Source organism: Catharus ustulatus, chromosome 5 (genome assembly GCF_009819885.2).
Source record: "Catharus ustulatus isolate bCatUst1 chromosome 5, bCatUst1.pri.v2, whole genome shotgun sequence".
NCBI classification, from domain to species: domain Eukaryota; kingdom Metazoa; phylum Chordata; class Aves; order Passeriformes; family Turdidae; genus Catharus; species Catharus ustulatus.
Genome location: NC_046225.1, coordinates 57,108,353 through 57,133,822, shown reverse-complemented (window position 1 = coordinate 57,133,822; position 25,470 = coordinate 57,108,353). Strand labels below are relative to the sequence as shown.

The window sequence follows — 25,470 nt, the reverse complement described above, 5'->3', positions numbered from 1 at the left end:
AACAAATTTTTAGGTACTATACTGTAGCGCTGGGTTCCTGTATTGGCAGGAAAGTGGTTGAAAAAGGTCTCCTCTTATACCTAACTTGTGACTTTTTTTAAGTAATCAGGCAACAGATAATAATCAGGACACTTAGTGGTTTTACCCTCATGCTTCTAAAAAAAATTTCTTCTGACTAAATCTTATGTGCAGTTATGAGCCAGTAGTAACTCTAAAAATCACTGGTTTGGTACTCCATAGCTCTGTTCTTGCCATATTTAGAAATTTAATTTTTTGCAAGGTAATCACTGCTTGTTTTTTAAAGACTTGCTGATACTTAAATTATGGTTTAATAGGGGGTATATAATCAGTTTCTTAGGAAATAAAAGTCAAGTTTGCTTGTGAAGTATGTATTCAAAGGTGATGTGCAAGGTGAGATCCTGAGGAAAATTTGCTGTGTCAGATGGACAAGAAGAGCTCTAATAATCAGAAGCTGAGCAAAGTCATTGTCAATGAAATCTGTGACTGAGTTGTTTTGTGTAGAATCATGCTCCAGACTCATTTTATGTGTCACCATTATTTTCGTAGTCAGGTTTTTCCAGGTATCCACTCTCTTTTGGTTTGAATGGATGAAGATGAAACCAGTAAGTTCATTCCCAATGTAGTTACAATAGTACTGTTTTAGGGATGGGATTCTGTTGGCATGCTGGTTTTCAAGCTAATAACGTGTTCAGTTGCTAAGGTACATGTGTCCCAGTCTGCAGTTTCCACTAAATGTTTGAGCCAATGTTATAAGGCAATTAATGAAAAAGAAATAATAGCATGTGAATATAAAGGAATCATAATAAAATGGGTAATGTTTTACTATGTTTCTTGCATTCTATACCCCTCCAACATTTTAATGTCTTTATCCTTTATGTTGATAGTATCTGAGTTCTTTAGTGTACCTGAGAACTTTGGATTACTAGCTTCTTGCTGCAGATACCTACAGCTAAAAGTAAAAGCGGGGAAAACTCATCTCCGGATGTATGTTTAGGCACTTCCTCATTAAACAAGCTATCATTACTGACTTCCTTGCCTCACTTAGTGTGGCAGAGTTGTGTGATTGCTGTCTTGATTAAAATTATGTCCTGTTTGGACAAGACCTTTGACTTTTAGAGTCATATGCAAGTATAGTGATTATTGCATGGAGTTTTTTCCAAATCTAGGTAGACTGCTATAAAAAATTAAATTTGTTTGCTTTCTATAAATTGTTTAAAAGTGAGTCTGCTTACTGATACAGTGCAAGCTTTATTTAAATTGCAGCTGTGGTTCTGTGATTTTATGGGGATTGGAAAAGAGAGGACAATAATGAAAGGAGTGTGGGAGGATGAAAGCAGGTCAGAAAAGGGAGAGGGAGTTTCTAATTGAACCAGTGACTTGCAGTGAGAGGGCGTGACTAAGTGAAGCAGAGCTTTTTCTATTGTATTTTTGTCAGTATTATTTGATATAGTGCCAAAAGTGTGTACGGTGCTGTAGAGTGGAAGACTTGTTTCAAGCACATAACATGCTCCCTGTGTTGGAGAACTTAAATTCTTTAAGTATAGTCAGGGGCAGTACAGAATCATGCAGTACAAAGATGTGATAGTGAATGGTTGGTGGCATTCACCCTGGAGCAGGTGGGTCTTTTTTTTGTTGTTGTTGTTGAAGAGAGGGAATGTTTTGTGTATTGATCAAAAACTTTCTGGTTTTGTAATTTCAGGGGCTGCTGTGCCCCTTGCTTCCAAAGAGTCACAGTGCAGTTGGACCACCCATCATTCACTCTTTACAGAGGAGAAAGGGACTTGGGGAGTAGCAGAAATCTATTGTTCATGTCAGTTAGACATTCTTGATTGGTGTGGTTTTAATTAATTTTATCTCCTTTTGTAGGATGGATGAGAAAAAGGGTACCTTGTGTCAATAGTGTTTCAAAGCAAGTTGGCTGAGATTGGTTCTTTGTATGTGAATATGAAAACTGTACTTATTTTTAAAAATTTTTAATTCAACTCTAACCTTCAGGACAAAGTCCCTATAGCAGTATTTGTTACAGTGTATTTGTTACAGTAGACACCCTAATGAGAAGCAGGGCTGATGTGCTGCTGGCAGGCAAAAGTGAGAGTGAGTTGTTGACTACATGTGACTGTTAGTGCTTTGTGTTGATCCTGAAGGATGAACCCGCCTGTGATGGGTGAACTGGAAGCTGACAGTCAATTTGTTGATTTTATCAGCCTCAGGAGGATCATGCTTGTGGAAATAGCTGTGTCTGCAAGGAGCAACAGGGGAAGATAGGTGCCATTTCTTCACCAGTTTCTGTACTTCAGCTCTGTGATATTATAGAAGAGCAAGACAACAGTATTTAGGGTGTGAGTGGTCTGAAGATTTAAAGACTCCTTACTCTATGATCCTATGCAGATAGTTAGGAGCACAGGGTATGCTGGGTCACTTTAGATTGTATGGCATTAAGTTACAATAACCTACAAAAATCAGTGGAGGGCAAAAATCTTTGGGATGTGGAGGGGGAGCTGCCTGAGAAATGCTGATCTGCTCAGAACTTTATGAAGAGTGAAGGTTGTGTTGGAATTGTAGGCTGTGGAGTATAGAGTGGGTAAGAATTACTTAATCATCTGTCCTTTCTTTTGACAATATTAGCTTGTTTATTTTAGTTCTTTAGTTTGTGTTTCCAGTGTGGAAGTTGTTTAGTGCTGGATGTTACTGGTAATACAAGTGTTTCTGTTTCCTATAATCAGACTTGTGTATATTGAACCCATTTTTGTTTTGGAGAAGATAGAATTTTCCTTCTGAAGGCTTTTTTAGTCATTGGTATGGTTCATTTATTCAGTATCTTCATCCATGTAAAAGATCAATGTGAAATGTTCTGTTTGAGCATAGGTAGTTGCTTGTGTTTACTCCAATTTCAAGGAATTCTTGTATACAATTGTATGTCTTTTACATTAGTCTCTTAGAAATTGTGTCCTTAAGGTGTTTTGACTTTTTAATCATGTTTAAAATCTGTAGATCATCACTCTTTTGAGCTCTGTATTTTTAGCATTGACATATCATAACAGTGTGCTATTTTCAGATTTATTTAAAAATAAAGGATGTCAGTGTGGAAAAAGATGCACTTGTAGAAATCAAATCCAGCAGTTACCTCCAACAGGAAACATATTTAAAGTGATGTGGATCCAACCACCGTATGAAATGAAATGTGGTGGTCTTTATATGCCAGCTCATGCTGGCTCATAAATGGCCCTTTTTTTTTAATATGTAGGACTTCTCTTCAGGTCTGTGAAACCACCAGATGGGAAAATGTTTTCTAGTTACAGATGATCATTTCTCTTGGGAGCTGTGTTCTAAAATGTTTGTAATAGACTATGGTTGTATAGGTGAATGCACAGAAATATTTTCAGTATTTAAATCTTGTCTTCACCAAAATCTGTGCGCAGAAAAGTATACATACCTACATTAACAGAATAGCCTGTGTTTTAAAATGTACACCTGCTTTTGCAGTTGATGTGACATGTTATCCTAAATGTAGAAATCTGCAAAACCAAAGCAAGTCTGCTGTGGAGTGGCTGAGTCTTACCATGTAGGTTGTTGTATGCTGTTCGGTCCCAAGGAAGTGTTTCTAGCAAATAGCCAAATTAAGGGATCACTTCTGAGAATTAATTAGTGTGCTCTGTATGTGAGCACTGTTGCATATGTTGGCTTTGCTAATTTTAAGCATGTTAAAAGTCCATAAATACGAGCTGTTTTCATCAGTGCTTTTTCAGTTCTTCACTAATTTTTCCGTGGTAAGCAAAATGAAGCTGGAAATGGTCAGAGGATAGACAAAAGAAAAAGTCCCAGCATGCTGCTTAAATCTATCTCTTTCAGCTTTTCTCAGATGATGTCTCTGTTAGAGGCTGAAAAAGAATACTTTTGTATTGATCCTCAAACTTTGAATGGAAACCTGATTATTTCACTTTACTGGACCTTAGGTAACCTCAGTAGGCCAAGTAAACCCTTGAGATCCCATACTGGTAAGCTTGTAGTATAGTGAGTTTGTGGTAACAGATCACAAAGTAACTTGAAATTAATTTTTTGAGAAGTATTTTCATTTCTCATGGTAGAAAGTAATAGAACCGGATACACAAGGGTCTGGTTATCTGGTGCTAAGAGCTGAACAAACGCTTGACATAGCAGTTATTTTAAAGCTGAGGGAGAATGATAAAAAAATACCTGTAAATTACTTACCTTATTTTAATTTCTTTCTTTAAAAGGCTTTTGTCTGACTGTTGAGTAACAAACTCTTCTTGTTCATTCACAAGTTAGATGACTTTGTAAGAGGTCTAGGAAAAGATTGCACCCTGACAGCTGACACTGTTTTTAGAACTAGAGTTAAGTGAAGCACAGGAATTTCTTTTGCTGCACTCCTGACTGAAATACACTTAAAGAGCAGCTGAAATGGCAGTATTTCTTCTTCCCCAATCCTATCACACATAATGGTTTGTGGGATACCAGCCATTTGATAGGCATTAGAAATGTTGGGACTTAACTTGAGCCTCACACCAAACTTCATTGTCACTTCATGCTGTTGGAGAGCAGAGGCGGAATTTTCTTGAGTTATTTCTTTCTGAATTGCATAATGTAGTCAGAGACATTGCCAAAGACTATATAAAAATCTGGAGGTTTTTTATTAGACTCCTCCTGTTTCAAGCATTGTTTCCCTTGGATCTCCTCTAAGGAAGTTAAAACTTTCCTTAATCACTCTATTGCATATTTAATTTCTGTGTTTAATACTCTGGGTTTTATACTGCTGTAAATTAGTGATTTCCATATCTTATTTATTATAATGTTGAGACATTTGTGCTCTGGGATGGAACTGAAACCATTGAACTGAACAGTGTGAGGTTAAGTTCCTTCTAGGCCAGTTTCTTTGTGACACTTGTCTGGGGATTTTTTCCAAAATCCATATTGAGGTATTATAGTCATCTTTTGTAGCTTATTGAAGAGTTCTTCTAACATGTTCTGCAGCAAATACTGTGATATGTACTGTGATATAACAGGACTAATAAAGAATTGAGTTTGCTGTTCAGGAATTATGTTAGGCTTTGCTAAATCAGTCAAAAGCACCAGCAAGTGGGTAGGTTCCAGTTGGAAATTATTTAGGGGTGAAACTTTTTCAATGAACAGGCACTCTTTGCCTTTTTAAAATCTGACATTTGTTTCCCATGGAGGAATCAGCCATTTTTCTTATTGTACTGGCTAGGACAGAATTAGTTTTCTTCATAGCAGCTGTTATGGTGCCCTGTTCTTTGTGACCAGAACAGTGTTGATAACACACTGATATGTTAGCTCTTTCTGAATGGTGTTTGTACAACATCAAGGCCTTCTCTCTTTCTCGCTGTGCCCAATGTCTGTCCCCCCACAATGACTGAGGAGGGTGCAAACACTGGGAGGGATATAACCAGGCAGGTGACCCAAACAAAAGATACTGAACCAAACTGAAGATACTGCATGCCATATAGCGTTACGCTCAGCAGTAAACTGGAACGGGGTGTGCTTTAGAGAGGTTGCCCAGCTCTTGCTTAGGAAGTGGCTTGGTATTGATCATGGGTAGTGGTGAGTGGCTGGTTTCACTTTGTTTTTCTCTACTTCCACTTCTGCTTTTTATGTTAAATATCTCAGCATACAGGTTTTCTTGCTCTTTATTCATGTTTTTCTCTTCACCCATCAGACAGTGAGGGGGAATTATGCAGCTGGGTGTTTTAATTACCTATGGGGCAGCAAAGCACCATGTGATCTCTTCATACTTGTGTAAGGCAGAAAGGCAGTAGAGATCCCAACACATGGATACTTATTTTGAAAAGAACCTCTAAAGGTCATGGAGTCTAAATACCCTGCAATGAGCAGGGATGTCTTCAGTCAGATCAGGTTGCTCAAAACCCTGTCCAGTGAATGTTCCCAAGGATGGGGCATCTACCGCCCTTCTGAGTAGCCTGGTTTTGGATACTGTGCTGTTGGATTCTTCAGGGTAAGCAAAGTATTTACTTTTATTTTCAGTGTTGAAATTTTTAAGACACCAGGGAAACTTCTGTCACAAAAAAATGGACACAGAAAACAGTAACTGTAATGTATTTTACTACACTTTGTATATTGTGGAGTTAAATCTGAATGTTTTGTCTTGCCACAGGTTTTTCTGGTGCCCCATTTAATCCCATAGTGGTCTCAGGTCCATGTTTTTAATTTAGCAAGTCGTAGTTTGCAAAAGCTCATGTCTTCCCATTCCTAGTCCACACTGTTTTCTGCTGCTCCCCCATGTTGGCCTCTCCAACCCGATTGCTTTCTGCTCAGCTGTTGTTACTGCTGTAGTCAAATTTGACAACTCCCTTTTGCATTTTGCTTCTCTGGAGACCATTTACAGTAAGATCATGCTATTTTGACTAGATGCCAAAAATTGTGTCAGTCCGTAGGCCAAGTGAAGATACAATACCTAATTGCTGAAGTTTAACTCTGTTTGTATGTTGTGGAAATATTTTTTGTAAAGCTTCTGTGATCAGTACATAAAGGTGAATGGTCTTTCTCAGGGACTGTTAAAAGGATGTTCTTGGCTGAAGACCAGTACCGGAAAAATGTGAAGTTCATATTCCAGGGAGGATGCTAGAGGAGTTCAGTGACCATAGATCTTCAGTCAGACTTGAAGATAGGATAGCATGTGATCTTTGTAGAGATTTTCTTTTTTCATAATTCTTTTACTTGCAAATGGCAGAACTGTTTTGGTTAATTTTCATTTATTTATTTTCCCAGCTAAAGTTGACTTGACATATAGAACCATTGAATAAAAAAACTGAACCAAATCATTTATGTCCAGAAAATAAGACTATATATATATATATATATATTAAAAAGAAAAAATGGCATGTAAAGGCATACAACTACTCCTAGATGCTGAAAACATTGAAAATTTGTATTGCTGCAACTACAGAAAATTACAGTACAGACTGTATCTGAGTAAGGAATTCCAAATAGGATTTCACACTCTGCATTGTCTGAAAACATTTGAAACTTACCCTGTATATTGTGCCATGTGTTTACCTAACCTGAGAATATTAAAAGTTTGAGTAAAAACTATCTACTGTACTGATAAGATTAGTATTATTTCAATTGTTAACTTCCACACTCACTTGAAGGACAGTAAAGAGAGAAAAGGGGAGAGAGTGTTTCCTTACATTTCTGTGAATGGGGACAAGAATTTTAAATGGCAAACTGGGACTTGCTTAATGATAAGTATGGACTTGAGAAGAATTATTTGGGACATGATGTTGAAGAAAGAGTTATGCCTATGGTGCAAAGTGTGGAAGTGAAATAATTTATGCAAAGCATCAGAAGACAAAACACAGGAAATAATAGAATACTAACTGGTGGTTGGAAAAAAAATAAACAGGACTGGGAAAAGAATTGTTAGGACAAGTATAACTTGCTCCAATAGCAAGTGATTATGGTGTGATTAATGCTCTCACTCATGTTTCCAGTACAGTGTGTTAGGATGTACTATTAGAATAGAACTTGAACTGGTGTGAATGAAACAGCAACTTGACTATTTGTCTAGAATCCCAATATAAGACAGCTGAAAAAGCACTTAGTCTTGGATAGTAAAATTTTTAAAACCCAAGAAATTAAAGCAACTTGGTGAACATTCAGATACATTACTTGTAATTAGGACTTCAAAGTACATATATTTATCTAATAACCACTGCAGGAATAGAACTATGATACATTTGTAGTTTCCTCTCCTGTCCATTTTTGTTATTCATCGTTCTGCATATTTTCAAGATGAAAGAAAGGAGAAATAGAAATACTGAATACATAAAGAAATTCCAGAACAGGGAAATCCAGTTAAAACCTACACAAGAGAAGTGGTGCAGTCTCTGTCATATCTGACAGGTAACCTTGTAATATCTGAACTGGCTCATTTTTCAACATGCCAGACAAATATGAAAGTTTGAAATAGCAACAGTCACAACTTGTACAGTGGATGTCATGTAGTACAAAACCATAGATATGTGTTTCTTGCATTTTCATGTCTTAACATCAGAAAACTTTAAAATAGTCTTCTTTTCTGTGTAGTAGTTGCTGATAATTTCTGTCCTTTGGGTTATATTGTGAGTACACAACTCTGCATCAGTTTGCTAACATATGGAAAAACTAAACCAGATGAGCCTTTAAATGAAATACATATTATGCTTCTAAAAACATTTTGTCTTATTTGTATATTTGAGTTTTGTAGTGTGATGTGAAAATCTGGCATCCTTGATGCAGTTGCTGCTTTGAAATATATCTGGTTCATAGGAGTATACATATTGGTCCATGCCTGCTGGTTATCAGTAATGGATGAGTAAGGAAAGGATGTAAAAGACAGGATAAATGCAGACTAGTTTGGGGATTTTTTAACTTGTGCTGTTTTCTTTGCTGCTGGTAGAACATAGTTTAGGTTTTCCTGAGAACAAGGTTGTAAAAGGTCATTATACTTAATAGAATCTGAGTTCTATATCAGGCTTCTGTTTAATCTTTTGAGCCTACTTCTGCTTTCAGCCTCCATATTCTCTAGCAATATGTTTCACAACTTAGTTTTGTGTTTGTAGAGCAAGGAAAAAACATTCAAAAATTAAATTTTGGTATTAGATACATTTCCCAATTCCTTTGTGAGGCAGGAGAGAATAGCTATCTCCTTTCCACATTTTGCATATCTTTTATCAGTCTCTTAGGTCTTTGCATCTGTTTGTCACTTCTCTCTCATGCTCTCACCGAAGGTTGGAATTTTTCTCCAATTGCGTACAAAAATTATTGATTATTCATACTGACTTTCATGCTAACTTTTATTACTCTGAGATAACTTTTTTCCACTGCTGCAAGTTGTCAGAATTGTGAGGGTGTGGCAGAATAATGCCATGACATGGTGATGTTTCTGTTTCCTATTTAATTCTTAATAATTTTTGAATTCTAGCGTCTTTAACTATTGCTGTTGAGCTAGGGAGGTGAATATTTATGGGATATTTGAAATTATTTTTTAATGATGCAGGAAAAGGCTATTCCTTGACACCATGGCTACAGTACATAACCATCAGTCAGCTGTCAAGGCAACATTATTGAGGAAAAGTAGCTGAATTTCATTTAGAAACAGTTAAAATGGGACTTTAAAAATAAATATCAAGATGCAATTTCCTCCTATTCTACCTCTCTCTGTATATTGAAAAATAATAAAAGGTTTACCCAATGTACATTATCTCTCTGAAAGATTCATGTTGCTCAGGGTAGCATTTATTTGTGTTCACAAGTTGATTGCAGTGACATAAATAACTTCGTCTTGTATGGAGGAGGCTGAGGAAAGCTGGTGTATGAGTTTGAGAGGTATTGCACTGAGCATCAGGTCAGAATTTCCTGTACATCTCCAGAGTGATTCAGTGCTTTACCTCTGGTTCTGAAGAATGGGAATTTTGGTACTTTTCTCCTGTGTTGTATGTTCAGGATTTGACTAAAGGAAAAGATGAACTTTATTTCTCTCAGTAATTGCAACTGTGTAGTGTAGATTTCTTGTTAATAAAACTCTTTTTAGTAATTAAGTATATGTGCAAGGGGTATCTGCTGCACTCAAGAGTTCTCCAAGGGTATGTGTTTCCTTAGGGCAATATGAGGTTTTGTCTGTAAAGAGGTTTTTTTTGTGTTAATGCAGTTTCTGGTGTACTAAGGTCCTCACCTTGGATTGGCTCTGCTGACCACAATGCAAGTAGTAAGTGTTGTGTGCATCATGCCTTCTGTGCTCCAAGATAAACACCTCTTTTTTTTTTTTTTTTTTTTTTTTTTTTTTTTGTGGTGAATTGCAATGTGCAGAGAGATTAAAGCAGGGAGCTAATCTATAGGAATGTTGTTTGTAGAGTATTGCTTAAAGGTAATCTGTTGTCTAGTCAGAGAGTTACTGACCCTCTGTCAAATAGGATGATCCTGTGTTGTCAGGGGAGAACAGCGACTACACAGATAGTATGGGAGAGTTGGAATACACACCTACTCACTGTTATCCAGGGAAAATTAGAGGCACAGGGTGTACCCAGGAGGTAGCTAGTCCAACTGCAAAGCTATTTGGGTTTTCTGGTTACCTTTTCTGCATTACAGATATGTCAGTGCAGTGATGCATACCACAGAGAAAAATAGAAATTAAGCGTGCATCCAGTAGACCTCAAAATTTCAAATATATAAAAACAAATCTCGCAGCAAGAATTCTGGTTTCATTGTTTCATTTGAAATTAAAATAAAGCCAGAGAAATGAACTGTATACTAACAACAACAAAGTAAAACATGAAGGGAATTTATCTGGTTGGAAAAACAAATTTTTATTTCATTGTTTAGGCTGAAAAGATAATTTGGCTTCATATCATTTATTCAGTTCCTCTCCCTGGACTGTGCCAGCATTTTAGACTTATTTTTCAAGTCTTGAAAAATAACTTTAAAATTGGCTGAATGTTGTCACTGCCCTGTCAGGAGAGTACTGTTTTGCTCAACTTTATAAATGATAATAATTACATATTTGTACATTTCTAGGATTACAGAAATTAAATTGGAATGTATGAAATCATTCCACCACCAGTTGCTGTCGAGTTCAGGACAGATCCATGGCACAAACAGGGGAATTTCTTGTCACATCACTTAATGATCCAATTCTTGTCCTAGGGAGCCTCCAACACTCTTGTAGGACAATAGTAGGAAAGGGTTCTTTTCCCTATCCAGGAAGCATAAAGGGAAAGCTATGCCCACCTATAAAATGAACTTGGCAAGTCATAGAGATATTTATGAACACTGGCAGCAAAAGCACAGTCTCTTACATCTCTATTTTTAGGCAAAAAGGTGTTAAGCTAAGCCTGTCTTTTTGTTATGTTTTGTTTTTGCGTTGTGGGTTTCTTGGGGGTTTTTTCCCCTGTCTTTGTCATCATTTTAGCTTAGTGGTTATACTTCCTCACCAGGATTAGCAGATGTACATTGCTGGCTGCAGCCTTCCTTTTTTCAGATCTCACCATTTTGGTTTAATCTGAGGATGTTTTTGGTAACGAAAATGTATCTGCCATGTGTTAATTTAGTGTCTTATGTAAATAAAAACTTTTGTGGAAAGTCTTAACCTACTGTAAAGAATATTCTTTCTCTCAAGAACAGTGTTGAAGCACTGAAAGAAGTACAGCTGTCTCAAAACACTTTATGGTGAAAAAACTGTTGAGTGTATTGCAGGCTATTTATGGCTTGAGCTTGGCTGCATTCCATAGGAGAGATTTTTCCTGTAATTTTGTACTGGCATGTATGAAAATGTTGTCATCCTTTTTGTAAGAAGTCATGAAGGAAAAACAGATTTTTGAGAAATTGTCCTGGTGGAAGGCATTCGCTGATTTGTCAACACATATGTCTGTTAATTTCTGTATGTTTACAGTAGCTGCTGGTCAATTCTATGGCAAAGATCTTCTGCTTCTTTACATCCTTGTGATGTCTGAACTTTTCAGAAATGATGCTGAGAGCAAATGTGATTTCAACAAAGAAAGTTAACCTAGAGTTCATATTTTAAAAAGCCTCTGCTGCTTTGGGAAATACTGTTGTAAGGAGGCAGTTAATACTTTAATAGCGATCTTATCTAGGAAAATACAGAGAAAAGACATGAAATTCTAATACAATTTCAAAAATCATGAAATTGGGGTATTATCTTACTGTAAAATTATGACTAAACACTTCTGTTTTAAATTACCAACTACTTCTTTTTTCAGGAAATTTGGAGAGCGACCTCAACCGAAACGGCTCACAAGGTAAGCATTAAAGAAACTTGGTATTTAACAATTTTCTGAAGTTACCATTTTTATTCTCAGAAAAAATTAATTTAAAAATTGTGGGTTGTTATTCCTAGAATTTTAAATATAAAAACTTTCCAATTATATCTGCAATCAGCAGTCAGAAATACTATTTCTAACAAAGTGGCTTAGTTTTAATATGAAACTCAAAATGCATTTTTAGAAATGGTGTTTGGTTCATGTATCACTTATTGTAGATTATTCAGTTGGATGTGGATCTACTTATTTTTAAATCCTCAGGAATGAGCTGATTTGTTTCTTGAGTTAAAAGTTAGGTCATGTAACATTTTTTGCTGCCAGAACTGAACACGGTGCTGTCACAGAGTGATCTTAACCAATTTTTGGTGAACAATCAGAGAGTATCAATAGAACTGTTAAGCCAATCCATTCTGTAAAGTGTTTAGAGTGACTGGAGTACAGTGCTTGATTTGCTCCTGGTTTTCCTGGGATGTGTTTACACCAGAAACTGTTAAGTAGTCACCTTCTTTTTTTAACCTGCTTCAACGCAGTCTATGCAAATATTTATTATTCTGTGCCACAAGCTGTGCCGATTATAATTAGCCTCCTGGCTTTAAAATACGCTGTTTGCTTGAAAGCAAAAAAGGATGTGCCATTTGTTTTATAGTTTTGTGTGGTGATAGAGGAAGGCCCTTGTCACCCTGACAGCCTGTTTTGAATGAAATGATACCGTATGTTAGCACATGATGAGGGGAAACATTTACATTTTGTGATGTGAATATCTGTCTCTCTGCATTTCTGGATAAGTTTAGCTTAGCTTGTCATCCTTAAACTTCATTTCAATGCAAAATTGATCTGTACTGACTTACAAGTATTTGAGCAAACATGGCGGTTTCTTGTTGGCCTGCCAGCCCTCAGGGATACTTGAAGATACTGTGTTTTAAGTAATGATGCTTTCCATCTTGAGTAATAACATCTATACCATAACCCTGAAGTTACTCATAGAATTTACCTTCCTTCATTAAAAAAAAAAAAGAAAAATGAACCTAAATAGTATGTATCCTCTGTTTTAAAAAGAGCAACAAAAAAAAGAAGAAATTACTACACAGTGAGAGCTTTTAACTAAGTTTTCTATTTACTATAGTTACTTTAAATTTCATATGTAGGATTTTAGCTACTAGGTGGATATCTGAGAAGTGCCAGCCATCCTTCAAAGAAACAGTTTGAAAACCTTTCCTGTGATGGTAGAGGTTGGAAACAAACAACCTAACTTTCCTCTGAAGAGTAAACTGCTGAAATGGAACAACTGTCGCCCAGATTTTTAAGACTGATTTGTTTATGTTGAAAATGTATCTGTAAACCCTTAAAAGCGTTTAGTTCAATTATTGGAAAATTACTGTGGGTTTTTTGTTTGCAAGGCTGTCTGTTTTGACGAATAATCTGTTCATAATCATGCAAGCTGCAGCAGAACAACACTACTCTGTTCACGAACTATGCTAGTTGGTTTTAGATGTAAATTATAATAATGCTACCTTCATGAAGAGTTTTAGGATTGAATAATGAAAAATGTCACATAAGATATCAGTGGGAAGGATTGGAGGGGCAGCATCACTTGTTCTTGCAGGAGCTTGGATTCTACAAATCCACTGTAGAAACAGACTAGAGGAAAACAGCACATTTTCTTCCTCATACAATGCTAAATAAAGATTAGATAACACTGTGCATTTTACTGTGTGGGTTGCTGTGTTTGAGTAGTTTTTTAATAGTAGTCAAGTCAAAAGTTTTTAATATGACAGATGTTCTTAATTTAGCATGATAGTGCTCTTAATAGAATATTTTAAATTGTCAGATTAAAGTTTTTAAACAACTTAAATGCAGCTAATATGTATCATAATGAAATGTATAATAATGATTTCACAGTGAATTATGTTTTGGGATATAAAATATATTCTTAAAAAATGGTTATAAATTAGTAAGTCTGTGGGTTTTGAAACAGTTCTTGCAGCTGTACTTTCATGGATAAACATCAGTTATACCAATGTAAAATTTAAATAGGTCAAGTTAGTCCAAATTTAAACCAGCAAGTCTATTCTGTGTTCTTATATCCTGCTATTTACACAGAAAATCGGCTCACTAATCACTAGACATTAACTATGTCTTATGCAGACATGACAAACCCAAGAATTTGCAAAACATCATTAGCAAAACTGAGTTATCGTTGTCCAACCCAAGTCTGACTCAATCAACTTGCTTTTCTCTATGAAACTGTGTGGGGATTTCTTTTGGAAAAGGTCTAGTCAGTAAAATACTGTTTTCTATCTTCCATCATTTTTTCTCTGGAAATGTTTGGTTTTCTAGATCTGTCCTAAGGGAATTCAATAGTTGGTGCAGTTCACAGAAAAAAAGGCAAAAATCCAAACAACCAAAAATCTTTCTTATGTAAGGTTTTCTCTTTTCATATAAATTCCTGATAAATTTATAATTTAATTCTCCGGTAGATGACTTTGAAGATGAGTGCATTGGTGGGCATTCAACCCACAAAAGCTCCTTCAGGAAGTGATGTTCCTGCCAGCACTCCTGTTAGCTGATCTCTAGGGTGTTGAATTTGGCATGCTGCTTAATGAACAGTTAGATTATTATACAGAAGAGTGACTGGCTGTTATTGTTCTCTCGCTTCTCTCAAGAATTGTTGTTGGTGTGTTTGAGGTGATTACAGCATTTATATAACATCTGTAATTACAGTGATGATGAACAATAAAACATTTTTTAAATTTTTTTTTTTTTAGCTGACTGTATGTAGGAAGTAGATCTTTTCTCTAGAAAACTAGGTGAAACTATATTTTTTCTTAGTATCTTCAAAACCAAATGAAAACTTGTATATAAACATTGCATGATTTGGTTAAAAGCTTAAGCAATTTGTTATTATGATGAGATACTAAAGTGGTCATGAAGAAAAAATATAAAAACTGTTCTAATTTGTGGCATGGTGCTTAATGAAATAGGATTTTAAACATGGTGTAATTATTAGCATTGATATGATTTTACATCACAAAAATTTTTTTTGTAGAAAGTATAGTAATTGTAAATGATCACAGACCCCATCTTGCTAGTTTTGTGCAGGGTCATTATTTCTTTTTCCTGTGTAATTTTCTTATACAGTGAGCAAATGCATCTTGACCCTGTTAATGATGGCCTTTTTGGAATTTCAGGTCCTGGGATTTTTTTCCAAAGCTGTCTTTGTTTTGTTGTAAAAAAAACGAACTTGCAAAGTTTATATTGTGTTTTAATTTTTAGGGAAGCAATGCGAAATTACCTGAAGGAGCGAGGTGACCAAACAGTGCTAATACTCCACGCGAAGGTTGCACAGAAATCATATGGAAATGAAAAAAGGTAACTTTTTATGCTGTACTGATGTCTACAGCTGGGAGCTAAGGAAACTCTAGTGTGCAGTTGGGTGCACAGCACTTTGAAGAATTCCTCAGATTGCACTGTAGTCTGAAGAAACATGAAATGCTTCCTCCTAAATAATTTAATTACAGTAATTTCACGAATACAAACCGCACCATTTTGACTAAGATTTTGCTCCAAAACTGGAAATGCGGCTAATACTCAGGAGCGGCTAATATGTGAATAATTTTCTGACATTTACAACCTCAGAAGTGCCAGCCAGAGTGCCGAGCTGAGCAGCTGCAAAGCCGGCATTTCACGATTGTTACAAATTGTTACTTTGTTGCGCTGCGGGTGGAGCCTGGCTGCCTGCAGGCAGCACGGGGGGCGGGGAGAGAGGAGGGAGAGCTCCCGCCTTCCCTCCTCTACCACAACCCGGGCCACCTGGCCCCGTCAGCAACCCTGAGCGGGCCGAGCCTACACAGCCCGAGCCGAGCCAGTAAACCCCTCCCTGCCGCGGTTCTGTTAGTATTTGGCAACTTTGTTGCACGCAGGTCCTCGCTGCAAATGACAGAGCGGCTTATATTCAGGTGCGGCTTATTTATGGACAAAAAACGAAATATTTGCCAACACCCAGAGATGCGGCTTATACTCAGTGTGGCTTGTATCCGTGAAATTACTGTATGTAAGAAGTGCTGCAAATCTGTAGCATTCAATGGAGTGATGCCTGTTTCTACCAAGAGATTTCCCTATCTATGGTCAAAGTTTTTCTTCCATTGCCTAAAATTGAGCTCATTTTAAAACCTTCCATTTTAATGTTGGAGTAAATGAAGTGGTCAACAGTGAATACTTGTAGAGGAATTTTTTCCTGAATAATTTCACGTTAATATGAAAGGGAAATTGCTGGCCTCAGTAAGATAGGTTTCTAAATCATGTCTTTAATAAGTTGAAAAAGAATGATAGGTCAATCATGACTCCATTTATGATAAACATTGCCTTGCAAAAATCAATGCGGTACATGTTACACTTATAGATACTTTTCTAAGGGACAGACTCTGCAAGAAGAGGTGAGAATGAAAGCTTTTTTGGGCAAAGGTGCTTTTCCTGCAGTCTTCTCTGAGTGATGGTTTTTTTGCATGACTAGTAGAGGTAAATAGGATACTCCTTCATATGTGGATTTCTACACTCTTAGGATGTAACACAGCATTCTTCAATTGTAAGCAATGCTCTTCTACCTGGCATTTCACTAGAATAGTCCAGTGTTTATTTTTTGTATTATTTGTTTGCCGCAGGAAGACCATGTATTCAGCACATTAATGTCTTTGAATTTTAACCTGTATTTTACCACTGTTTTGTAAGTCCTGTTGCATCACTATGTTTTTATAGCTTTGAGATTAGGGATTTGATTTATATAAGACTGTTAGAAAACCCAAATGTTATAATTAAACCTGCAGATCTCGCAGTTTGTTGTTACCGGTCTCAATCACACTTTCTGATGTATGTGAATCAGAGATAAAGACTGTATTTTGAACTGTTTTTCAACATTCTGTGCCCGAGTACTTGTCTTTCTCAGGTCCTTTCTTTTGGCAGTGTCCAGGTTCTGCACATCCATGGAATTGTTTTATCAAAGTGCTTTTTAGATATTTCTGAAATTCTTTATGTGAATCAAGTGGGAAGTTAGTGAAGGAGGAAGGGCACAAAAGCAGACAAATGTATTTGCTGTGTAACTGTGCAGCCCTCTTACTCTCTACCATGTTTAAATGCAAAACAGTTGCAATACCAGGCTGTTCTAGCAGTAAAGGGTAGCTGTAACCGTTTGCAGCAAACTCAACAGCCAAAAAATTTATCATGACACTGTAGAAACCTCTAATTGTTACCTTGTCAGATTGTATTGTCGTTTAAGAGTTGCATAGTTAACTCATCACTGCAGATGAGTAAAATATGTATTACTCCCCAGAAGTGAGGGGTGTGCCTGCAGATAAGAAAATGGCTTTCTAAACAATGTATCTGCAACTTTGTCCTCCTGAAGCCAGAGCCGTTCATAAAGAACGTTTTGCTAAGCTTTCCAGTGCATCATTATTCTGGAGGACAAATTGCATCAAGAGAAAGGAGAATATAAAAAGTAGTCATTTTGATTATTAAAATTTCCATTACTGTTTGGAAAACTTGCAGAAGTGTTCTCAGGAATCCAGGGCAAAGCTTCAAATTGTTGTTTGGTAATGGCTTCTGAAAACTTCTGTGTGTGCATTTCATAGTATTGCCCTAAAATCCTGTTGACTTAAATATATGTGTATACTTAAATATATGTGTATGGTGCTTTCCTGTGGCATATACCTTGCCTAAGCAGTGGTAACTGGAATTAGGCATTCTTCTCCCACACTTTTTGAGGTGCAGTTCATGTCTTAGGACAGCTGCATTTGATCATGCAGGTTATCTCAGATTCATCGATTTAAGAATGGAAGCATGACAAATGAGTGTAGAAAACTTCAGATCTTTATAAAAGAAGATCAGGAATGAAAATAGTTGGTTGCTGACTATCAAATGGTATGGTGCTGTTGTGGTATGGGTGTGAAATGAAAGTGTGGAATCAGTCACCAAATCAATCAGGTTGGAAGGGACCATGGGGGAACATGGGGTCCAACCTAGAGCACATGGCACAGCACTGCATCCAGGTGGCTCTTGAATGTCCCCAGTGAGGGAGACTCCACAACCTCTGTGGTCGACCTGTTCCATCTATGGTCACCTGCACAGTAAAAAAGTTCTTCCTTGTGTTCAAGTGGAACTTCTGTGCATCAGTTTCTGCCTGTTCCCTCTTGTCCTATACATACTAAGGTTTCATTTTTTCAGTTTAAGTATTTTAGTTTTTCTGAAGCTTTAGCATACCATATAGACTGTCTCTGTTGCTGTTCTGCTAGTTCCCAGACTGTTGGCATCAGTAATGATGTCCTGTTGTTACCAGCATAAAGGAAAAGGCCAGTTATTAAATCCTTGGATCCATGTGTGCCCTAAGGTACTTAGTAAACCTGAATGATAAATTATTATACTCCTTTTTCTTTCTTTTTCTTGAGTTTTTAAATTATTTCTCTTTGTTTATAGCAAACTGTGGCCTTTTTTTCTTCGTATTTCTGGAGTAAGCAAAATTAGTAGAGTTTTAATGCCATTTTATGCGACTGGACAGTCAAGTTCTCATCATTTTTACATTTTTACTACCATTTCTGAAGTGAGTTGGTTTGCATATGTCTTTATAGAAAGAAATGTATTTCATACCCGTTTTTATAGACAAATTTCCTGTTTCTCATGGGATTTCATTATGGCACAGATCTCATCTGGTTAATTTTTTAGCCTTAAAGAATAACTTAATTTTCATTACTTTTATAATGAGAAATTCAAGTTACAAAAGGAATTATTTCTCTAATTTACTACCTCTTTCAAGTAAATACAGAACTTAAAAAAACCTAGACAAACTTTCACCTCTTGTTCCAGTATTTATGTAAGTCTTTCCTGTTGCAAGATCATGAAAAATACTTGCCATTAGCAAACTTTGCACATCATAATTAAAAGGGTAGCACAATAACTACCTTTCCGTAGTATGACCCTTGGTGAGGGTTACTAGATGGTGAAATACTCTGTTAAAAACTTGCTGTAGATGGTGCAGATCTCACATAGTGTGGCCTGGTTTAAACAGGCATCACAATAACACTATTTCAGATATATGCATGCAGACTTTCTAGATTAATTTGAGAGTTTTTGATACTTTTAAGTTAACAGGAATGGAAGGAGTTTACTTTTTTGAGTTGACCCTTCACATGAGCCTTGTATTTCACAAAGTTAATGGTTTTAGCTTAACAAAGAAGCCAGGAGGTAAAAAGCTCAGGTTGGGCTTTAGTTGAATTTAAGACTTTGTGCCTGATGTTTCCTGTTGGATGACTGTCGCCTTTCAAAGGCATTCAGCTGACAGAGACTCGGGTGCTGTTCAGTCCCGATGAGTGTGGATTTTTGGCTTACACTTGTATTGTTTTCCATATTTACTATTCACTAAGACGTCTCTCTTCAAAGTTTGAAAAGTGAACCTTTAGCAGTTTAAAGGACTGAAGTGTTTTGGATTCCAAGGCATAGTTCATCTAAAGACTGGAAGCCCTATTGGTGTTTTGATTGTGCTGTTCAGAGTTAAACATGATCACTGCTGATTAGCATGAGAATGCTGTAGCTACATCTTGTTTTACAGCTGTTAGTGAAGGAGCTTCTATAATTTCTGATCAAGTACTTCCTTCTGCTGAATTGAGTGTGCCTGTCCTCTGGATAAAATTCTTATTTGAGAGCATAGTTTTTTCCAGGGCTTACCCCGTGGCTCCACTGCTTTGTCCTTAGCACTGTAGTACTTAATGATTTTTCATTTGTTTGTTGTCACATTGAGTTCTTTAGTTGTTAGATGTTGTTAGTTCTTTGATTTCTGATGAAGAAAGATTCCTGAGCAGTTTCGTTCTCAGAATAATGTAGGTAATTGACAGAAACTTGGAATTGACCAGGAGATACAAAGGAGAAACTTCCCTTCTAAAGTCACTCTGGATATAAAATAACTAACTAGTGGAAGCATCTGAATTCTGAAGGCAGACTTCTGTAAGATGAACACAGGGATGTCTTGGATGATTTGAAAAGGCAAACCTTTGTGACAGAAGCCTGTGGTTTGAGGAGAGCACTGAATGCATCAGAACTGGGTAGAAAGGACATGAGCGGATCTTGTTTCCCTTTAAGCCCTTGCTTCCTGGGAAATTCGGTTAGAGTAACTTCTCTAATTGAAGTTCCACATTTTCTCTGTATTGGTTAGCTTGAATTGTCTGAAGGAATATTGTTCTCTCCTTTGATGTTTATCTTATTTAATATAGTGTTTCCAAAGTTCAAATCTGGTTCACTTTTTCTGTATTCGTTGGAATATTCATAGCTAAATTCTTCTATACGCAAGCTCATACAACTGTAAATATGAAGTTAAAAAGACCCAAGACTGTAGCTGTTTATGCCTGCAGGCTAAGAGAGAGGTAGATACATAAGAAGGAAAATACATTCAAATTGTGAGTGTCCAGACTCTTTCTTCATGCTTGTAGTTTTAACCAAACTTAAAGTTTTATCAGCTTTAAAAGTTTTTTTCTTTGTTCAGTAAGTTTTCAAAGGTTTTTCTCTGCATTCAGATTTTAAGAGTGCTTTGTTACGGTTTGTTTTCTCTCCATCAGTGGGTTATACCTTGTTTCTTACAGGTCTTCATTGCCATCTAGTGGCTGTAGTTATTCAAAGGACTTGGTTTAGAATAAAGCTGAAATGAGAAAAGGTATGAAAAAAGTAGGGATTTTTTTTTTTCTTGTGTTCTAACCAGTAAGATAAATACCAAAGAATACATGAAGAAAGAAGGTAAGTGTGTCATGCTTTATGGTGTAATATTATTTTGGCATAGAAGGGATTTGTTGGATTTTTGTTCAGGTTTTGTTTGGTCGGGGGTTTTTTTTTAGCAAAGCGTTGCTCTATTAAACAAAGGTTGACACTAATTTTTAATCTGTGTACAACTTCTTCATCAGGAATAGCTTTTAACTGATGACCACGATACTTTTGAAAGAGGTTCATAGATATTCCAGCTGTATACATATTGGTTTAACACCTGCTTTGCTGTGTTGTAAATAGAATGAATGTAAGTAAAAAATTTGGACTGCAGGTATATAGCCAAGAAAGAAAGTTTGAGGAGTTTTTTTGCCTGCAGGCAGTAAATTTTTGTTCATATTCATAACCACTAAGACAGTTTAAATAGCAGTAGGACTTAAAATTTGGTGATATGTTTCTGTGACAGAGAATATACATTACTTGCGTCCATCAACAGAAAATACTACAAATACTTACATTTATTGATATGTATTCCTAATATATATTTAATTAATTATGGTATTATTAACAGCACTTGGGTTTCATCTAGTAAGAATTCTGTAACTTTGAAAAACAATTTATATCTGTTAAATAAATGTGATCATGCTGAAAAATAGTAATGCTGGATAGATGAGATAAATGGGAGTTTTTCACTGGATTTTCATATTAAAGCTACCATTAATGGTGTTTAATAGAAGTAAGAATCATTTAGGATGAAAAAGATCTTTCAGATCATCAAGTCCAGCTGTTCATCTGGCACTGACCTCTTCTGCCCGGGATTCCTACAGGCACTTCAGAAACTGAATAATTTCGTCCTCTGATCCTTTTCCATGACTCGGAGCCCATGGTTTAGTTCACCCCTTTGCCCACCACTTCGGCAGCCTGCAGGCAGCATGACTGGCTTCTGCCCCAGTGTGGAGCCTGCTCCCCCTGCCCAGAGTTCAATTGTCCCAAGCCCAGTTAAAAAGAAAGATTTAAAAAAAACTGAGCCAGAAAACCCTCACCTGTAAGGTAGGAGTCATTGTTGGGTTGCAGAAGTACCAAGTTACAACACTGCTCTCCAAATTGAAGTAAATAAAAGAATTAAAAACTTTTTCATTATCCCCTCCCTTACATGCCTCTTTAGCTGCTTCACAATTGGATGTCCTCATTCCACTTTATTTGATCATAGTGAAATGATGATAAAAACACAGCAGCTTGTTTGCTAATTAAAACCAAACCTTTTCAGGATTTGGGCTTTAACAATTTGCAGAAACTTCAAGACCAATGCGTTGTGTTATGATGATGAATTTAATTTTGAACATATTGCTATAAGTAGTAATAATCTAGAGTCTATAATCTAGACTGATTACAGTCAGTGCTGCTGAAAACCAGGCCTTATTTTTTACACATACTGATGAAGATTTAAAAACTGGGGAGAGATTTATGTGTGGACAGAATCTACTGCCTCCTTGCTTATGCTAAACATTTAGGAATTGTAGTCAGGAGTTGTCCATTAAATCAGTGTGTGGAACTGTTCTGTGTGTATTAATTGTTCCGTCATGTTAATCACTTGCAAAAGGCTATAATAACTTTTTTAGTCTTTTTTCCTTTCTTTTAGAATATCTTTGTAAGGTAATTTTTTATTTTGCATTTTAGAAAGCCTTCAAGACAAGTGAAGGGCATGCCTTCATTTGAGTATAAACTCAAGTGCAAAGTGTAATTGTGAAAGAATTGGGTACACATCAGTTTGTTTATCTGGAAAACTGTGTGTAATTCCATAATGTGTTCTTCATTTTCAGGTTCTTTTGTCCTCCTCCATGCGTGTATCTCATGGGCAGTGGATGGAAGAAAAAAAAAGAGCAAATGGAGCGGGATGGTTGCACTGAGCAGGAGTCACAACCTTGCGCCTTTATTGGGATAGGAAACAGTGACCAAGAAATGCAGCAGCTGAACTTGGAAGGAAAGGTAGAAAAACTGTAATAAACCAGTAAGATAAGTAACTGCAAAGGATAGTATAGCCACATGGTGCACATTTCAAGGAATGCCCTTTCTTATTTTTGGATCATTTTCTTACACTCTAGGTATTACATAATGGTTTGAAAAAAAATCCCTCAAAATATTTAAGACAATTGAGTAGTTGGTTTTGGCTCATAGGGTCATATAAAGGTACTAACCTTTAATTTGTAAGTTGTTATGCAGACTCAGTAAGCTGTAGGTTATTTGGTAGGCATCAGTGACTAACTAAAATATGGTTTCTGGCCCAAGCTCTCTGTCCTGCTCCTTGGCTTGCATGAGTGGATAATCTTATCAAGAAAATATGAAAACATCTGCTTCTAGTAGTAGTCTTAAAGTCTTTGCCTAAATATACAATTGAAGTAGCATCTTAAAAATTTAGTAGGTTATTTTTACAGTGGTGTAAATTGCTTACAAGATTTTTCTAAAAGGTATTTGTGATGACTTAATACTGCAGCAAAAGTATTCATTTTACCTCATTGTTTTATTAAGAAGTACAGTAATTTCACGACTATAAGGCGCACCCTTTTGACTAAAATTTTGGTCCGAACCTGGAACTGCGCATTGTAGTCCAGTGCACCTTACATAATGTACAACGTTGCAAAATTTGCCAACCCGGAAGTGTGAGCTGAGCCACGAGGCGGGGCAGGACTGGGCAGCCCTGGCCAGCAGGAGCCGCACGGGGTGGGCGGGACCGGGCAGCCCCGGCCAGCAGAAACCGCACGGGGAGGGAGGGAACGGGCGGCCCTGCGCCACCCCCAGCCGAGGGCGGCCCCGAGCCGAGGGTGACCCCACCCCGAGCCGAGGGCAGCCCCGCCCCACACTGCCCCCAAGCTGAGGGCAGCGGGGCCATGGCCGGCACGGGCAGGTGGGGCCGCGGTGCCGTGGCCAGCGGGGCCACAGCCGATAGGGGCAGGTGCGGCTGTGGTGCCACAGCTGGCAGGTGCAGGCGGGTCCACGGCTCCTGGGCAGGCAGGACTGCAGCCAATAAGGACGGGCTGGGCTGCAACTGGCAGCGGAGGTGGGACCGCGCTGTCAACTGTGTAGGGGGAGCCAGCGGTGGATCCTCACTGCAAAAAAAAAGTGCGCCTTATAGTCCGGTGCGCCTTATATAATATACAAAGTTGCGAAATTTGCCGACTCCCGGAGGTGCGCCTTATAGTTCGGTGCGCCTTATGGTCGTGAAATTACTGTATTTTATAGCTACCTGGTGTAGCAGAGTCTAACAGAAATGCTTCATGTATTCTAAGTAGGCAAAGAATAACTGAAGTTCTTTATGAGATTTTTTTTTTTTAATTTCTGTTGTCACCTAGCATGAAAACTTAGCCAAAAGGAAGTTCCTTGTGTTTCAAAACCAGTCGTTTCCCATCCTTTCAAGAAAAGTTTAGCTTAACACGTTTTCTGCACAGAGAGTCCCTTGTGCATGCCTAGTGTAGGGCAATGCACAGTACTTACCAAATGTAGATTTTGGCTCTTGACCCCTCACAGGTTGCTTTGACACAGTTACAGTCTCCAGTCATGTCTTCTTGTCCTGCTAAGGGTCTTTAGAATGATCACAGTGTAATGAGGTTGGGTGCAACATTTGACAAAGCTTAACAGTGATCATGGAGGAAATGCATATGGAAGAGATGGAAAAAACAGGTTCTCATCTGTTCCAGAAACTATTGTATGTTTTCCTATTTTAGTCATAATTCAGTATGCATAGTTTCTTGAACTGGATTGACTTCAAAGAATAAACCACAGTATGTTTTCACCTACAGAATTATTGCACTGCCAAAACGTTATACATATCAGACTCAGACAAGAGAAAGCACTTCATGTTATCGGTAAAAATGTTCTATGGCAATAGTGATGACATTGGTGTGTTCCTCAGTAAACGGATCAAAGTCATTTCCAAACCTTCTAAAAAGAAGCAGTCACTGAAAAATGCAGACTGTAAGTATTTCACTGTTTTTTCTTTATTTAGCAATTAATTTTGCTTCATACTAATTTTTTGTCGTGTATTCTAAGGTCTGACTACAAGGGAAATACAACAAAATTTTCACCTTCTGTGTTTTGCTGGATTTCAGAACTGTACACATCTCAGTGCATTTTAAAATATTCAAATATGGATAGTTGACCCTGTTGAGTTTTATGCAGTCATGGTTAATTATTTAGTAAATATAAAAGGCCCACCCAAACCCTCACATATTCTGAAGAATTAATTCATGTAGACAAGTGCATAAAGAATGTTCGACCTCAGCTGTCTAAGCTTTTGGATCTCTTTATCTACCATGATCTGGTGCTTAGAATGTTTTGATCAATATTGAAGAGATTGCTTTCAGATTGTGATAAATGAGTAACATCATGTTTTCCAGACTGCACTTTGTCACGTCACAGCCACCTTCTTACTGTCTCATGCCATTTTCATGTTGTTTTTATTTTTGTTTTGCCTGGTTCCTTTTAAGTAGACGTTTAAGAAATCTGTATGGTGATGTTTCACCCAGATTTATTTGCTTACCGTGTTTTTTCCCTAATGATATCTCTGGTGCTAATGTGTAATTGGGAACGTTTTTGCTTTTCCTCCAACTTTTTTTGCCTGCATAGCACTGGAGCACCTCAAGAGATACCCTTTTTTTTGTTTGTTTGTTTTTCTCTCTCTTCACTAGTGCTTTAAAAGGCTCTTCCATCTGTGTTGGGCTGGAACCCATTCACCTATGGAATGTGGATCTCGGGGCCGCTAGCTTGGCACATGACTAAAGGCATTCTGTTGCTGTGCAGTTCACGCCCGTGGGCTCAGAGTATGCACTGTTGAATTTGTATTCAGACACATAGTTCTGATGGACAGTGAATATGAACTAAGCATTCTTTAATAGTAAATATAAACCAAGTAGAA

General features: G+C 37.2%; 1 protein-coding gene across 4 annotated transcripts in view; it reads left to right on the top strand.

Moving 5' to 3' along the window:
- Positions 1 to 25,470, top strand: part of RBPJ (recombination signal binding protein for immunoglobulin kappa J region) — a 59,895-nt gene that overhangs the window by 20,490 nt on the left and 13,935 nt on the right. For 3 of the 4 annotated variants that reach the window (XM_033060641.2, XM_033060639.2, XM_033060642.2), the window contains exons 2-5: positions 11,772 to 11,810; positions 15,105 to 15,200; positions 22,382 to 22,547; positions 24,356 to 24,530. In XM_033060641.2, coding sequence (XP_032916532.1) covers positions 11,772 to 11,810; positions 15,105 to 15,200; positions 22,382 to 22,547; positions 24,356 to 24,530 — 476 coding nt within the window. Of the gene's footprint in view, positions 1 to 5,701; positions 6,011 to 11,771; positions 11,811 to 15,104; positions 15,201 to 22,381; positions 22,548 to 24,355; positions 24,531 to 25,470 lie in introns of those variants that run through there. The other variant, XM_033060638.2, reaches the window with a different exon arrangement.